This window comes from Fringilla coelebs (assembly GCF_963513975.1).
Source record: "Fringilla coelebs genome assembly, chromosome: 1".
Taxonomy (NCBI): Eukaryota; Metazoa; Chordata; class Aves; order Passeriformes; family Fringillidae; genus Fringilla; species Fringilla coelebs.
In genome coordinates this window covers 147,207,684-147,224,094 of record NC_140028.1, presented here as the reverse complement: position 1 = coordinate 147,224,094, position 16,411 = coordinate 147,207,684, and the positions used below count along the sequence as shown (strand labels likewise).

General features: G+C 39.2%; 1 protein-coding gene across 1 annotated transcript in view; it reads right to left on the bottom strand.

The window, feature by feature from the left end:
* XYLB (xylulokinase) overlaps positions 1-16,411 on the bottom strand; it is a gene marked incomplete at both ends in the record, with an annotated part of 81,325 nt that overhangs the window by 56,330 nt on the left and 8,584 nt on the right. The window contains 7 exons of the mRNA XM_084226402.1: positions 914-987; positions 3,266-3,381; positions 5,396-5,511; positions 5,914-5,954; positions 6,972-7,053; positions 8,164-8,282; positions 13,581-13,653. Of these exons, the coding sequence (XP_084082528.1) occupies positions 914-987; positions 3,266-3,381; positions 5,396-5,511; positions 5,914-5,954; positions 6,972-7,053; positions 8,164-8,282; positions 13,581-13,653 (621 nt within the window). The remainder of the gene's footprint in view (positions 1-913; positions 988-3,265; positions 3,382-5,395; positions 5,512-5,913; positions 5,955-6,971; positions 7,054-8,163; positions 8,283-13,580; positions 13,654-16,411) is intronic.

Here is a 16,411-nt window from a genome sequence, read left to right as displayed (position 1 = left end):
TCTTTTCATTAGTTTATTTTGTTTCTATCTATAACATTTTTCTGTCCTTTCATCAATGAGGCAACAGAAGCAGGAGAATATTGAACTGCAAACAAAGAGAGGGAATCCTTCACAGGAAGTTGAGTTCCTCCATGCCCTGCAATAAGTGCCTACATTTGTGTAACAGCCAGAAGTGATTAAGCATTCATTTAACAGCCAACACTTGAGAGTAGAGCTGCACTGCAAGCACCAGATAGCATCAATCTCTGTTCACCTACGTGAGATCTGATCGACTGGGAGTCATGATTGATCAAAGACATCTCCTGAGTTTCAATACCACCCAGAAAGCCAGGCATTTAAACAACAACCATTCCTCATTAAAAAAAGGAAAAATATACTAAGAACTTCCCATAACTTAATTTCTATTTCATTCCACTTGGACTTGAGCCTGTGCTTACTTAAATACCACTGTGTGGCTTGTAGGTTACTCCAAGTCATGCAGGACAGCAAAATGAGGTCTTTAAGTTCACACATATATAGAAAAAATATTACAGCCCAAAGTTTCAACACACCCTAATCTATGTGTCTAAAACTTCAAAAACAAGGACTAAGTAATGTACATGGACTAAGTTCTCAGTAAGCTTAAAGTTAATCCTGTCTCAAACACAGTGTTGGTTTCAGTAAATCCACATTTTCCAGTAAAGAAAGCATAGCCTTAAAAAAATACCATATAAGTTCTAGTTCAGACATTGCTCTGTAGATGCTCTCAAGCTACAGACCAAATACTTCCTTATGAAAATCATCCCAGGGACTTGCATCAATGAAATGAAACTGGACAGCAAATGTTTCAGACAGAAAAAAAATATTATGGCAAAGAGTTGAAGCCTTGACAGCACTCCTTCAAAGTTGGAGATATTAACCAGGTTATTGCTACCTTTTGGTTGTCCCTGTTGAATCTGTGAATCCCAACTGCTTCAGGAGTGATTTCCATCACATCAAAGTAGAAACCTGCATCAAGGAACATTAAAGAGTGTCATGTTTGCTCCCAGGCCCAAAGCTGGAATCTTATTCGTGCACACAGCTAAAATGATAATAGATGTTTATCATGTATTTGGACACATGAGTCACCACAGAGACTGTTTCTTTACTAATTTCAGTCCACACATCAACTTTTTAACGTTCTGAGCCATGTGGTGGGATTCTTGGGGCTCTCCTGTGCAGAGCCAGGAGTTGGACTTTAATGATCCCAGTGGGTTCCTTCCAGCTCAGGATATTCTATAATTCTATGATTCTCTCAGTTTACAAAGTGTGGCTATTAAACATGCCAAAAAATGTAATAAACACCAAGCCTACAAGAGAGGATACATCCACCACAGTACACACATCTGCAAGTAACACAGCTAATGCATAACACACTAGAAATATTCTGAGTAGGTCAGATGCAAGGGTGAAAGGAGGAAAAAACCCACACACACAGAAAAAAAATGGGAAGTTGCTAAGAGGAGTACGGGAATATTGGAACATTTCATACCCTGGATTAGATTTCATGAGCTTATTAGAGAACATCAGATATTTTAAGTCACAAAGCAGAGCTGGTCTCTGAATAGTTTTGATGAGATATGAGGAAATGCTGTCATGTTTTGTAGACAGCTAGATAGGTTGGTCAGAAAAGATATTCAAGAAAGAACACCAGAAAAAAAAATTAGGACAGAAAAACTGAACAGAATATCTAAGAAACTAAGGAGAGATTCTGAGGTTCTAACCTTGGAACAAAACTGTGCTGTCCTAGCAGACCTGTGATTACTGGCAAAATAAAACCCAAAATAACACTGTGCTTTAGCACACATAACCTTTCTGGTTAAACATTCTGCAAAGCTGCCAGTAAGCAACTCTGTGTGCCACAGATCTGCAGGGGAAGCACATCCCAACATTCCAATCCTGACCTCCAAACCCCTGCAGAGGCACCTCCCCACACAACAGGGAGCACAGGGAGCAAGGAATAAAAGGGGGGTATTTATCCAGCTATGCTTTTGCTTTGCTCCCCCCCAGGCACTTAAATTGTGGAGATTACTGCATATGTTACAGATATACCCAGAGGTTATTCTGGTACATAGATTATTGAGGATGCCTTTCATGAAGCACCCATTTTATAGAGGAGTGAGATATTCAAGTGAATTTACTATAACACAAGCTTTAAAACTTTAAGGCACTGTCCTGGTTCGGTAACAATATTTTCATCAACTTCCAATTTTTTTTAATATTGTCTAAACTGGCTGACTTTGGGGTTTTAGAATAACTTCTTCCCATTTTCTAAAACACTAGAATTGATTTGTGTTCTAGTGAAAAGAGATTCCCAGTCATTTTAATACCCCACAGAGACTGGATTTGACAGACAACATAACAGAGCTTCTAAAAATGAAAAATCTAATCTCACACTGTCAAGAGGCTCTATCTTAAATTCACTTTGCTAAGGAGTGAAGCCTTCTATAGCTTAAATATCTACATTTTAAAACTTTGCTGCCTATAATTTTTACATTAATTTTACCTATATCAATTCACACCTGAGATGATGGTGAGGATTTCATACCCTGCTCTGCAATGGGTCCATTTTAATCTTGATTAGACATGTGCTCACTTTTCAACAGCTTATTTCAGAGCTACATATTAGGCTTGTAAAATGTTAAACTGTGGGAGAGAAAATAAAAAGCTTCAAATCCATGAGTTTAATAGTATTTTTTAAATATTTCCATCATCAGAATTTTGTTACATTTTATTTACTAACCATAACATGGGGGAAAAAACAGGGATGAAATGATTCTGTGACACACACTAGGGAAAATTCAGGAAATCTGGGTATCCCTTGACATCATTTCTTTGTACACATGCATGAACAAGATTCTGGAGTAATGACTGAGAAAGAAATAATATGGAGGTACTTAATTCACTTGGTTTGAGTCTTCAGAAAAAGAAATAAACTTTAATGAAAACCTCCTTCAGAAATTACTAGTTTTAAACATTCCACAGCTAAGATATTACTAACACCCTTCCAACAACCACAGGAGATCCATAAATATAATTTTCTTAGTCAGTGAACACTGAAGGAAAACACTGTGATGACACTTAGGTTGTCAACAGAGCATTTCCAAGTGCACATTAGGAATTTCTCTTGCTCTAGTTAACTTAATTCCTGACCTTTAGGAGGGCCCAAGTAAAAAGGAGGTACAACACCTACTGCAATGTGTGTCTAAGCAAACCCTCAGAGTTCCAGCCCTGCTAAGGCTCATACCCAAGTTTCCACTGTTTCCAGCAGCAGTTGATGATAAGGCTTTGGAGAATTCATCCCAGGAGCCTGAAGCACAGTCATCTCTGATCCTCTCTCTCATCAGAGAGCCATTCTTAAAACTGAAACACACAAACACACCACATGCATTTTCCAAAACATTCAGCTCTAGATTTTTAAAGCATTCTGTTCCTTTACTTGATATTGTTTAGTTTATCAGCTGAATTAAAGCTGGGCAAGTTAGAAGATGTAAACACTTCATTATGGAAGGAGATAGAGAAGGAAGAGGAAGATAAGAGAAAACAACTTTTACAGGAGGAGCACAGCGCAGAGATGGGGCTTTGCATTTCTCCAGTGAGTCAGGTTAGATCCAAGGCAGGCCATGCCAAACTCAGGCCAGCTCTGCAGAGCTGAGACATCTCCTCAGAGAAGGGCCCTGCCACCACTCACTGTGACATGACTCTGCAAGGAGCAGCAGGAGCATCCCCAAGTTGCATTTATGATTGCAGGATCATGGTACCTGTATGGAACCAGCTTGGGTCCAACAAGAATTATGATGAGGTCTAGCTCTGTGCCAGGATCTGGCAAAGGAAAGCACCACAGCCAGTTAGCAAAACATGCAGTAAAATGTGCATCTCTTCATTTTTTATGGTCTTTGCACAAGGTGCTGTCACCTTCTTTGTGAATATCACACTCCCACAAAATACTGCAGCACTGGACTCAAATCCAGAGGAAAACAGTTTGAACACTCTCCAGCACAGAGTTATCAGAGCAGCTCAGCAGAAGAGGCACAGAAATATCAAAAATGAGGGCAAGGAAATCTTTGAACTTGCTCAGTAGCACCAGCTGAAGCTATTTGAGTTCTCTTTACAAATACCCTGTCTGGTAGCTCAGGCATCCATTTTCTACTGAGAGTCCCCTATTAACTCTAATATTCTAGAAATAAAGAGCCTTGGTGCCAAAGGGGCAGGGTCAGCTCAGAAATGACTACACAGAAGGAGCAGGAAGGATTAACTCAGCACTGCCAAGGCCACCACCTAACTGCAAGTTAAGCTGCACTGAAAGAACAACAGTGTAACATTTATTCAGAAAAATGCCTCAGTATCTGCTTTCCTATTATGAACAGGTTGTTTATATAGCTCTTTTACACAGCAAAAGTAAAGAAAACATTGGGTAGGAGAAAATCTCAAATGTAAATTAAAAACAAAGCAAACAAACAAACAAAAAACCACACAAAACAAAACATAACAAACAAAACCTGCTGGGAAATCACAAAACAAAACTCAGTAATTTGCAATTGACATCTTGATTTTGAACTCAACTTCATGAACACTGTTCCCACTGTCATCTACTACTGCACAGGAACTCAAGGGATTCAACACTACAACTCCAGGGCAGACTTGAGCTTTGCTGAAGTTCTGAGTGTTTCAAGCATCTACAATCCAGGGCATTTAGACACAAAATTTATCTGTATATTGCTTGCAAATTCTTGACCTGGATTGGAAATTTGAATCCAGAATACAGTGGTTCAGTGAGGGCAAACACAGCTCCAGTCCACCTCCTTGGCTGGCAAGGGGCCAAACAACTCCCAAATCCCAGCAGCCAAAAGCTACCATGAGGATCATTTTCTCAGCTGGGTTTCTTGAGATCTCAATATTTTCCTCAAGCACAGCCCTAATGCATCCCTGAGCAGCACTGATGATGCTCCTCTCTGGAAAGGGACTCTTCACCTGCTCCATTATGACCCTGCTGGACCAGTAGAGGAGCACAGAAGTTCCACAGCCTGCTCAGGCTCCACACATCTCACATTCCATCCCAGCAGATTTGTTGTTCCTGCACATTAAATGCATTACCTGAGATGCACAGAGAGCTGGCTCTATCCCTACACCAAAATCATTTCAGCTTTTTATTGCCATGAGAATTTATCCTCCCCAACTCTGCAGTTTCAGTTCCTCAGATTAAACAATAGGAATGCTATAAGGTTGATGGAAATGTTTCAGCAGTAGATTGCCATATACCGTAGAGAATGCTGAATGTTCTATTCATTATCATTTCACAAAAGAAATAAAAAGCACTAACACAGAGAAAGAAATATATGTTATCGATCCCAGATGTAAAAAAAATAAATGATATTACCATAAAAGGGCCATATATGTTTGAGAATCAACAGGATTGCAGAGAATATGACCTTCTAAGGCAGGAGTTGGCTCTTGGATCCACAGGAACAATGTGTCACTTGTGCCAAGGCTAATCTGCAGGGGAAAAAAAATAATTGAAGCCTTATCACAATGTGCATGGAAAGCAATACAGAAATTAAATTAAAACCATTTGTTATTGCCACTAATTGTTTTTAAATTACACATTAAGTCAATTGGATTCGTGTTGAAGCTAGCTCTGACTTAGGCTGTCATGCCAGTGAAGTACATACTAGATGGAGACTTAGGTTTTAATGTCTGCAGTGTTAGTTAAAAATAGTCACAAGAGTTTACTTAAAATCTTTCAGGCAGCTTACAGATTGATAGAAATAGAACAAGCATGAATCCAATAAGCAGCAAATCAACACTAACAGGTATATTTAACTGGCAACCTGCAGCTATTTACATTTCAAGTATTTCAGGCATCCAAGGACAGTTTTCAGGAGTGTTTTGACTTACTGCAATGTCTCCTTCTTGAAGTCTCATCCCTGCCAGTGATGCTGAAAGCAAAAAGAATACCAGGTACAAAGGTAGTTCTTTGCCTTAATTACAGCCTGTTACCTGACACATCATAGGACATACAAACACCATCTCAGAGTACAACATAAATGGCAAATATGCTCCTGGTGGCCTTGGCCTATCCACCATAAAATATGGGCAAAACTTTTGGGTGAGGGTGTGATTTTTATTTTAATAAAATCAAAATGCTCAAGACAAGACTACAGAACAGCATGATTTTTCTGATGGTTTATGTATTCAGGTTTTATATGCAGTGGACCCTTGATTAACAACACACTTTAAAGGAAGAACATTCCCATTTCCATCAGATTAATCACATATTTGTTGGACTAAGTTGAATTTGGGTCTCTAGAAGAAAAAATTGGACTTTTGGCAAATGCAGAGTTTACCCAGCTCCCAGAATAAGAATGGAAAATATATCATAATGAACTTCTACAATGATTTAAACCTGCATAAGCCACTGTAATATGGGAAGTATTTTATTTTCAGTCTGGAGAAACAGAAACTCTTGCTTTACCCTGAAACAGTCTCCAGCATTCAAAAAACTGACCCTGAGTTAACACCTTCCCTTGTACTGAGATTTATCAGTCTGACAAAAGGTAAGCTCTAAATCTTAGAGAAAGCCAACAAGGTCCATCTCCACCTTTTTGCTTGAAAAGATACAGGAGCATTTTTAAAATTCATATTCTCTAAACTAAAATGTTACCAGTTCATAATAGGGATAGCTTCTTGTAACAAAAACTGAAGTTATCAAGAGGCAAATGAATTACTGATTACTTGGCAAAAGAGAATTAATTTGTCATACACAGCCTATCTGAGATATCTCTATCTCAAAAGAATCAATGATGGAAGGCTGTTGGAAAGAGGAATTAATGCTGATAAAAACAATATTCTTTCTTTCATTTTATAGGCAGCATGTGAGAACCAATAAGACAGATTTAGAATTTCAGTGCATACATAATCATATCCACTGAATCTTGCACAGTTAATCATCTCACCTGGATTGTCTCCTGTAAATGCTACAATTTTACAGTCAGGGCTAAACCCATAACGTTCACTATAATATGGAGAAATGGGCCCCTAAGGAAAGAAAGAGAGAGAAAAAAAAAGCTCAAAAAAATGGAATGCAGTCTTGCAATATATGACAATGCATTGTAACACAGAATTGAAAAACCCTAGAGCAGCTACAAGAATAATTTCTGAACATTTAAGGTATAAATGAATATTTTAAAAATTTTTAATGCACTTTTTTCATTTCAGTTGCTGAGAACCTCACAGGAATGCCCTCAGATTAGATTTGAAAGTAGGCTAGTAAACAGGAGCATTTTCTTCAGTTATTCACATCAAGTACCATAAACACATCTATCTGTTTTGCACATATACATGAATATTAATAGCTAGAAATTAGAAATTCAATGCAAACATAAGAGGAAACACAACATTAATATACATCACAGCATCAAATGCTGGAATACAACCCCTATTATTTTAGAGGTCAAGAACTGTATTCTTTTAAGCCACACTTGATAGCCATGGAGAAAAAACAGAAGAAAACGATCCATAAAAAACACAAGGACATCTATAAGGATTTTTTTTATATGTTCCTCTCCATTACAGATCAGCAGTGAATTCAGAGGGCTCAGGTGATGGGTATCTCCACTGCCTCACATGTGCACAGCTAAAGAATAGCTGCTTTTGTGCTGGGTAGTAAGACTAAACTCATTTACTCAGGAGATGTGAGGCTTGATTTGATTTCACCATTATGCTACGTGAACTGAGGAGCTTTAAATACCCCAAATTATTCACAAAGATTACCTCATTAACTCTAGAAACAGCTTAAAACAAGATCTCTGTTAAGAAATGCAAATGTTGGGTTCTGTTTCTGCAGCAATAAACACCCATGCACAGCTCTGCTGTGACCAGGTGCTCTGGGGCATGGGAGAGGACCCCAGAAATTCTTACCACTGGAGCATCTACCAAAAAGTCTCTCACACAGCCCAGGGTATGCAAGAATCCAAGGAGACCAAAGCTATGATGGGTCCCAGTTTCCAAAAATTTGATTAACATCTTCACAACACAGCTGGAAATATTAAAGCAGATTTGCACACACAAATACACTCCAAGTGCCATGAGCAGCAGTCCCAGCAAAGCTCCACTTGTTGCTTGCCACCCTTCTGGCCAGGCACATACCAGGACTGAGTGGGATGGGACAGGGCATCCTAATCTCTCCTCTAATCCAGGGGCACAAGCATCAAGGCAGGGCTTTGACCATGCCTTTTCCCAAATCTGCAGCAAGTTCATACCAGAACCTACAAGACAGATCAAAAGAGGAAGTTCATAGGATTAAGCAAAAGAACAGAAAAATCCAACACCAGAAAATTTACAGATATATGTTTTCCATTTAAAGAGAATGGTTTAATCTCTTCTAAGAATAAAGGATACTGGCAATTTAATCTCTGGAGAGTTTTCACCTGCAAAAGTAGCAGAAAATGCTTCTCTGATGTACAAGGCACTAAGCAAGTCAGTCATTCACAAATTATGAGTAGAGACAAGAATATCAAAGCCTCCCCATCAACTCCTCCCCTAATCTTCCACCTTAGACCAGGGCTTCATAAAAGTAAAAGTGATGGAGCAATGTCCCTTGAAGAGGTTGTGCTCAGCAGAGACCTAAAAGTGAAGAAATTCCCCCCTCAGTGGGATGGCTTTACACTACTTCTGCCTTTGAGCAGAGTATTCTACAAGCATCTAAATCCACACTGACTATTCTTCCTCCATATCAACATTTTCCTTTTCAACTTTCCAAACAAAGCCTCTAATTTTGAGGATAATTTGGTACCCAGTTTTGAATACCAGAGCCATGATTTTCAGGCAACTGAAATCTGCAACACCTGCAGGTGTGAAAACCTCTTAAGGCCAGATTCTGTGAAATTATTTACAGGATGCAAAAAAAAAAACCTAAATAACTGATTTGGTCACCTATTTTCTCACCAGAACTGTCATTAGATCTGAGAAAGGCCTTTGCAGTTTTGGTTTGGTTTCTCATTGCCCTTTTCTCACTGTTTTATTGCTGGTTTAAAAGTTGATTAAAGTTGATTAGTGGCCAAATCTATATAACATACTGAGCACTCCACACCCCTGGCTTATGATTCTAAGATGCCTTTAATTGCACATTTTATTAGACTTGAAAATCTGTATTTCTGGTTAATGCTGCTCAGGGACAGAGTCATCTTATTCTAGATTAATACCAATTTCATTCCAAGGACTGCTTAGCCCTCAATTTATTGATCTCAGAAATGCAGCCACATCCTCAGTTGAGCACAGTGGAAAACCTGCTATTTCCTTCTGTTCAATACATTTTTAAGCTTTTCAAATCATAAAGACAGTGAAGTTGATGCCACATGCAGTGCCTGTGGAACAGGACTTTGCTTGCAGTGCTGGGATGCAGAGGAAGAAAAGGATTCAAGCCCCATCTCAGGCAGCACATCACAAGGCTCCAGCAGAGCTTCTGCTCTGAGAAAGAGCCTTCAACACACTGCACACACTCTCTGCTGCTGCTTACACAAGCACAAGTGAGCCCACCCTATCAACCCTTGGCAGACTTTTCCACACAGGCTTAAAAATGGGTTTAATAGCATTTATAAACAAACTTTGTATTTATCAGTACAACCCTAAGCATCCCCAGTGTTGTCTGGACCTAGTGCTCCACACGGTGTTGTAAACAGAAAGTGCTGCACACATGAGCTGAGACACTGGAATAGCCCAAGCCAAACAGCAGCATATTTGGATTATACTTAACATAAAAATAGAATTAGTTTTATCCAAATCCATCAATCAATTCCATTTCAGGCAAATTAAGCTTATTTAAAATATTTGGCCTATGTTGAAGCAGCAGGAATTTGACAGAGCACAAAGTGCAACAGCCCTCCCACGGGCAAAGGATCATTTTCTGCCATCAAAATCACACACATAGAAAAGGAAAGATGGCAAGATTTAATCCAGCATATCTCATGTCTCTATCAGAGATCACTCTTAAATTCATCCCCTCCTTCCCAGGGTAAACTGTGTCCTGACAAGGTAAACTCAGCCCAGAGTCACCACCTGCACTTTTCAGAGGTACAGGGTGTGAGTAGTCATGTGTTCCATGCTCTCAGGCATAAAAGGACTTTCTACAAGGAAATACACAAATGTATAAGTTTTTCCTGGAAGAGTCCATGATTTAAAAGGCCAAGAACCTCGTCACTAAACTAAAGCAGCGAGGAACAGCATCTTTAAATAAATAGGATTTTTCTCCAGAAAGATCAGCTGTTGTTTTCTGCAGGTTTTTGTTGGGGTTTTTTAAATCCTTCTTGGTCCACTCCCCACAAGCCTAGAGAAACATTTCACCAGAATCCTCCAATGCAATTTTACAAGACATTAGGGCAGCCTTCAATTTTTCCTGCATAAAACAAAAAAGCCTCTAATCTTTATAAGTGAATGTTTACATTATACAGAAACACTTCAGTTTATTGACTGGTAGATGCAGTGGCACAAAGACTTTTATATGCCCTGAGAAAAGAAAGGCAAGACAATATTCCCCAACCTCAGAAACTTACTTTAAAAATGTGAAACAACTGTTTTAGAAGAACTATTAATCTGTTGGGCTGGATTCATCCTGTCCAGCTGTGGGCATTAGAGTCTCAGTGGAAAATAAAAAAACAGAGCTGAATGATCCTCTGATTATACAAGGAGTGATTCACACTGAGTTCCTAACTCTAGCACCTCTGCTCATGATCTGCATCACAAAGTTTAACATACAAAAATCAGTAATAATCTGAGAAGTAAAGGAGAGAAAACAAGCAAAAATCAAAGGCAGCCCTTTGACTCATGACCCCATCAGCAGTGAAGGTCAACAGCCAAGGTCATGGCAGTGAGGAAAGGGTCAAAACATGGATTAATAAATTTCCATATTTCACTGCAAACATCACTGACTTTTAGCACAGAATGACCAAGGGCACAAGCAGGACTTGCTAATATTTATAACTTGAACACTTGGGGACAAAGGGGAGAACACAAACACTTCCATTACAACGACCCAGCCATGCAGACTAACTGGTTTTATTAATCCACAAAGTAAAGATCAATATTTGCATACATTTATAAGCAGTTAAGTGCATCTATTTCTGCATTACAGCCCTCTGGATTGCCTTTTCAGTGAGCTAAAGCCATGAGAAGTGTAACTGCTGACATCTCACAAGCTACAGGAGGAGCAGATTCAGCCCACCACACCCCTTTGCAAAAAGCTTCAGTCCAACACATCCTTCTTTGGTAGAACAGCAAAAAACAAGTATGCAAAGCTACAATTTGCCTAAGGCTCTAAGAAAAGCATTTCAAAAGATAAAGCTTCTCTAGGTCAAGAGCTGAATTGCCGTTCTTTAAGGTGTCTTCTAAAAGAAATAATGCCCCAAGTGTTCAACTTCTTAGGTCCCAGATGTATCTTACTTTTAACATCTGCACAGTATAAATAAAAATCATTCATTCCACTAGAAGGTAATTTCATTTTTTTAAATCAATCACTCAGGGTGCTCAGCCATTCACAAGTGATTTGAACCTTAAAAGATTGGACCTTTAAGAAGAAAAAGAAAAGATTCTGAAACTGAATAGCACATTTCCCACAATAACCTGCCAATTTGGAGAGATAAGTTATTGTGTAGAGCTAAACAATTTGACAGGGTCTTTTAAAGATTATATGACCTGAAGTTAAACCTACAGAAATGAAGAATAGGCCTATTATCTGAATATTATTTTGAGAGATGCATTTTAAACTACAATACACAGGTGCTAAGTAAAAGATTAAGTGAATTGCAAGAAATTGAAAGTGACAAGAAAACAACTTTTTTAGCTGCATCAAAATAACTACTGCATCCACTATACTTATATTTTGTTACTGGAATTAAAATTCTCTCTCATTATATTAACAGAAGAAAGGAATGAATGAGGCAAAATATAGCTTACAATGCCAAAAAATCTTTTGTCCTGTAAAGAGAACAGCAACATCCTGTTTAGTTCTCTTATCTTTTTCCATACAAAGATTTAATAATCTTACATGCTCTGAACAGCACATAGCATTTCTTCAGGTTCTGTAAATACCCACAGATGTAACAGAACACATTCTCCAGGAGCTGTTCAAAAAATGTGACTGATTTTCTAAGAAAATTTTCCAATTAAGGAAATTTAAATTCTTTACTTTAAATTATTTTGCTTTCCAAGAATTTTTCATGTTCTGAAATTGGAGAAGAGTGGCTTTCTTCCACTTGCTTCCAAGCAGAAAAGGTAAAGTAACATTATCAAAAAAAAAAACAACAACAAAAAAACAGGAGATATTTTTAATGCTTATAGTTTTAAACATTCAAATCAAAATTAACACTTCACTCTCATTGAAAAATAAAAAACCAGTATCCTTTTTTTTTCAGAAAAAGCACCTAAAAATCTCACTATCTCCCTTTGAAATACATAGGTGGCTGAGCAGCCCAGGTGCTCAGTATTTGGGCCTGCTGAGGAGCAAAGTGTGCAAACCTCCAAGGAGTTCTTGTTGCCAATAATAAACAAAAAATAAAATTCAGCTGTGAAATACTTGGCTAAAAGGACAGGACCAGAAAACAGAAATAACAATCTCACAAGTGGTATGAAATAAGCATGCACTGCCATTTCTGAGGTCTCAAGTATAACTGGAAGCTTTGATAGCAAGTAAGTTGTCCATTAGCTAAAATTGAGGTGTCTTTTTTCCTGTAAGATTTGATGGAATAACAAAGGAGAAAAAATTAATTGGTCTTAACACATTGGGTGTCTGCCATGACTCTAGAATGCAAAAATTCTGTAGAGAGCCTTGTTATCTAACCTTTCAGCTCTGAAATTTATCTTCTCTTAGTTTCAGACCAGAAATCAGAAATGGTTTTTAAAAACAACAGCAGAGCTCCCAGGAAAATGCTGTCCTTTGTAATTGCCATTTAAAAGCTTAATAACTGAGATGACACACCACAGAGAGACAGGAGACTTGTCACTTTTTTGTCTTTGTTATGATGAATGGAGAGATATGGAAGATTTTTTTTTTAACTAGGTTTAGTGCATTTTGCTTCATTTATACCTTTTTTCCTGGTTCATTTTGAAAATATACTTCTGTTGTAGATCCATACTCCAGCTAGGTGGGGAAGAAATTATCACAATATACATCATGTTCATCCTATGCACCTCTGAGCTAAACCAGCAAAACTAGAGAACAAATATCAGAACTCTCAAGTTCAGTTTAAGATTCCACAACTTTCTGATGCCTCTAGAAGATCTTTCCCCACTCCTTTATACATCACAAAATAATGAGAAAAAGCTATAATTACATTTAAGAATCTTTTCTGTGGATCCATTTGATAGAAGTGGGAATCAGTATGATGGAGATAGATAAGCATAGCAAACATCAAACTGAGAGGATAAACTTAGCTTAAAATCTAATATACTTGTCATTAAAATTTAAAGATTGAAAACAAGCACCAGACACCTTGTTCCCCATATATGTAATGTGCAAATGGGAAGGAAAATTTCCTGGGTAAACTGTTACTATGAAAAAAGCCCACACTTACCATCACTGTAATCAATGGGTGCATAAGCTCCTAGGAAAAGGGAAGCTGCAAAGCTACTGACCAAAGAGATTCTCTGCAAAAAAAAACCAAACCCAAAACCAGTGAGAAGTAGTGAGTGACATCACTATTCACTTCAAAGAAAGTGGAAAGCAAATAAAATCATTGGAAGCAGCAAATGTTAATAGATGCTTAAGGTTAGGCCCAGAAAGCACACAAAAATACACCTAGAAGGATTATTCAGTTCTGACCACCACAGTAATACAGCACATATCAATCTAAAAGTAACCCCATGATAAAAGCTGTTAGAACCTCTGCCTTCTGAAACATGCAGAACACACCTAGTATGTTATCATACTGTGTTAGCATGAACCCACAACTTCAGCCTATTACAGAATCTCATTTTCTAAGGAAAAAAAACCCCACATACACACCAAAGAAACCCAAAAAATCAAACAAAACCAAAAAACTACCTGTGTGCTGCTGACAGAGGGAATGCCCAGAATCCTGCTCTGCCCCACTCACAGCTCAGGTCTGTAAACTTTTAGAGGCTCTGGCAAAGCACTTGGAGCACCTTCAGCACCTCTTTGTGACCCCTTGCCTTCCTTCCAGCTGAGACCCCAGAGCTCCCTGGAGTTCATCCCAGGAGCTGGTAATAAACAGCTCTGAACTGAGCCCCTGCCTGCAGCTCTGCCTCAGGACATGCTCCAGCTGCACGACATCCAGCTGTAGGGCTGGCCAAAAAATGCCCCCTATGACACAGGACACTGATCCACCATGAACCTTCCTCCTCTTCACACCTGCTGTGTGAACTGCCAGGTTAACCAGCCACCACCAGGCTTTCTGCATGATCAAGAACTGCCTGATCCCAAGAAGCTGGCACAAAAGCAGACAAATCCCTCACTCTGTGCCGTGACTCACTCAGAAAAAATATGGTTGTCACCCAATAACTAAACAGAATCAAACCCCTACAGGTGGAGTGAGCCAGAAGTGACAGGTTTTTATTAATGATCACAAAAGCACTGCTTCACAGCATTCAAGGGCAGCCTACAGCCAGAGATCTAAGAGGTGGTTGTAGTGGCCAGGAAATTTAATGATGCACTTGCTCTTGGTGCATCTCTCCCCGAGAATACATCGCATTGTGCTCAGGTAACAAAGGCCTACCTTCTGTGGTGCCCCAGTGGGCACTAGCTGCCTGAAATGGAAGGAAAAAAGGATGAAGTTAAACTGTGAATCAGCCAGCCAGTTTAGCAAGCTGACCTACAGAAGCAAAAACATCCACCTTCCACATGTCGTTGAGACTGCCAAGCTGTTAAATGCTCCTTGAGGTTCCCCAAGAGCAGCTCTGGCAGAGAGATGTTTTGTGCTTGAATGCATTTTGCATCAGCTTTATTGCTAGAAATTGCCATCAGTTCAAACAGCCCTCAAAGTCTGAAATTGGTTTAACCAGTTCTCAGTCCCACTTCCCCCCAATAACACATCTTTCTCTTAATTTAGTCTTAAGCTTATAACCAGACCATATCAGTGTTGTTTCATCTCATACCTTATTAGTTACAATGTGAATGTAAAAGAAAAGAAGGGAAAAAATTAAAAATCAAGCATTCTGCAACAAAATACAGATTCAACACTGCAATTCACTGTCTCATGTCATGAACTGCTTCATATAGGGGTGAGATTTAAAAAAATAAACCCACAAAAAAAAATAATGTTATCAAGAACTGAAGTAATGGAAAACCAGATCTTCCTTATTCTCCTTTATAAAAACAGAGTCTATGTTTCTCCTTTTCCAGTCAGTGGGAACTTCAGATTGTCACAACTTCTCAAATATGATGAATAGTGGCTTAGCCACTTCATCCACCAGTTCCCTCAGGACCTATGGAAGCATTTCATCAGGTCCTTGTGCAGTTTCACGTGCCTTAGATGGTCTTGAACTCAATATTCTCCCACACTGGGTGGTTCTTCATTGTCCCAGTCCCCAAATTTTCCTGCTGTGGCTCAGGTGATGTGGCTGGAACTCTTGCCAGTGAAGGTCAAGGAAAAAAGTCCTTGAGTACCAGGCCTTCTTCACAGCCTGGGTAACCAGGTCTCCCATTTCCTTTGGAGGGGGGTCTACATTTCTCAAAATCTTCTTTTTAACATTGACATAGCTATAAATGCTTTTCTTATTGCCCTTGATGCCCCCAGCCAGATTTAATTTTGTCAGGGCTTTCGCTTCCCTGACCTGATCCCTAACTGCTCAGAGAGCCTCTCTGTATTTCTACCAGGCTACTGCCTTTATTTCCACCTTCTGTAGGCTTCTTTTCTGTGTTGGAGTTTGTCCAGGAGCAATTTGTTCATCCACACAGCCTTCCTGATGTTTTTGCCTGACTTAACCTTAGTTGGGATGCATCACTTCAGAGCTTGGAGGAGGTGATCCTTGACTAGGAACCAGCTTAGGAGAGCCTGTATCCTTCCATTCCAACACTCCAGCAGGCATCCCACCGTGTCTCCACAATGCCAAAAGGATCACAGCCCCTAACTCCTGTTTATTCCCCATGCCATGTGTGTTTGCCCAGACATTTAATCTGTTCCACCACTGAAGGTGCCTTTGCTGGCTGCTGCTGTCCTTCAGGTGCTCTCCTGCTGACCTGCCATCCCTCTCCAGGCTCTGGGCATCTCCTTCTGGCACCAACCTGATAGAAATGGGATGGTCTGAGGTTCTCCTCCCCCAACAACTTCAGTTTAAAGCTCAATTCACCAGCTTGAGAAATATAACACTCAAAGTAGAACAGATGTCAGATTTTTATCTGCCTGACCACTAATAATTTAACAGAATTTTAAAAATTCTATTTTCA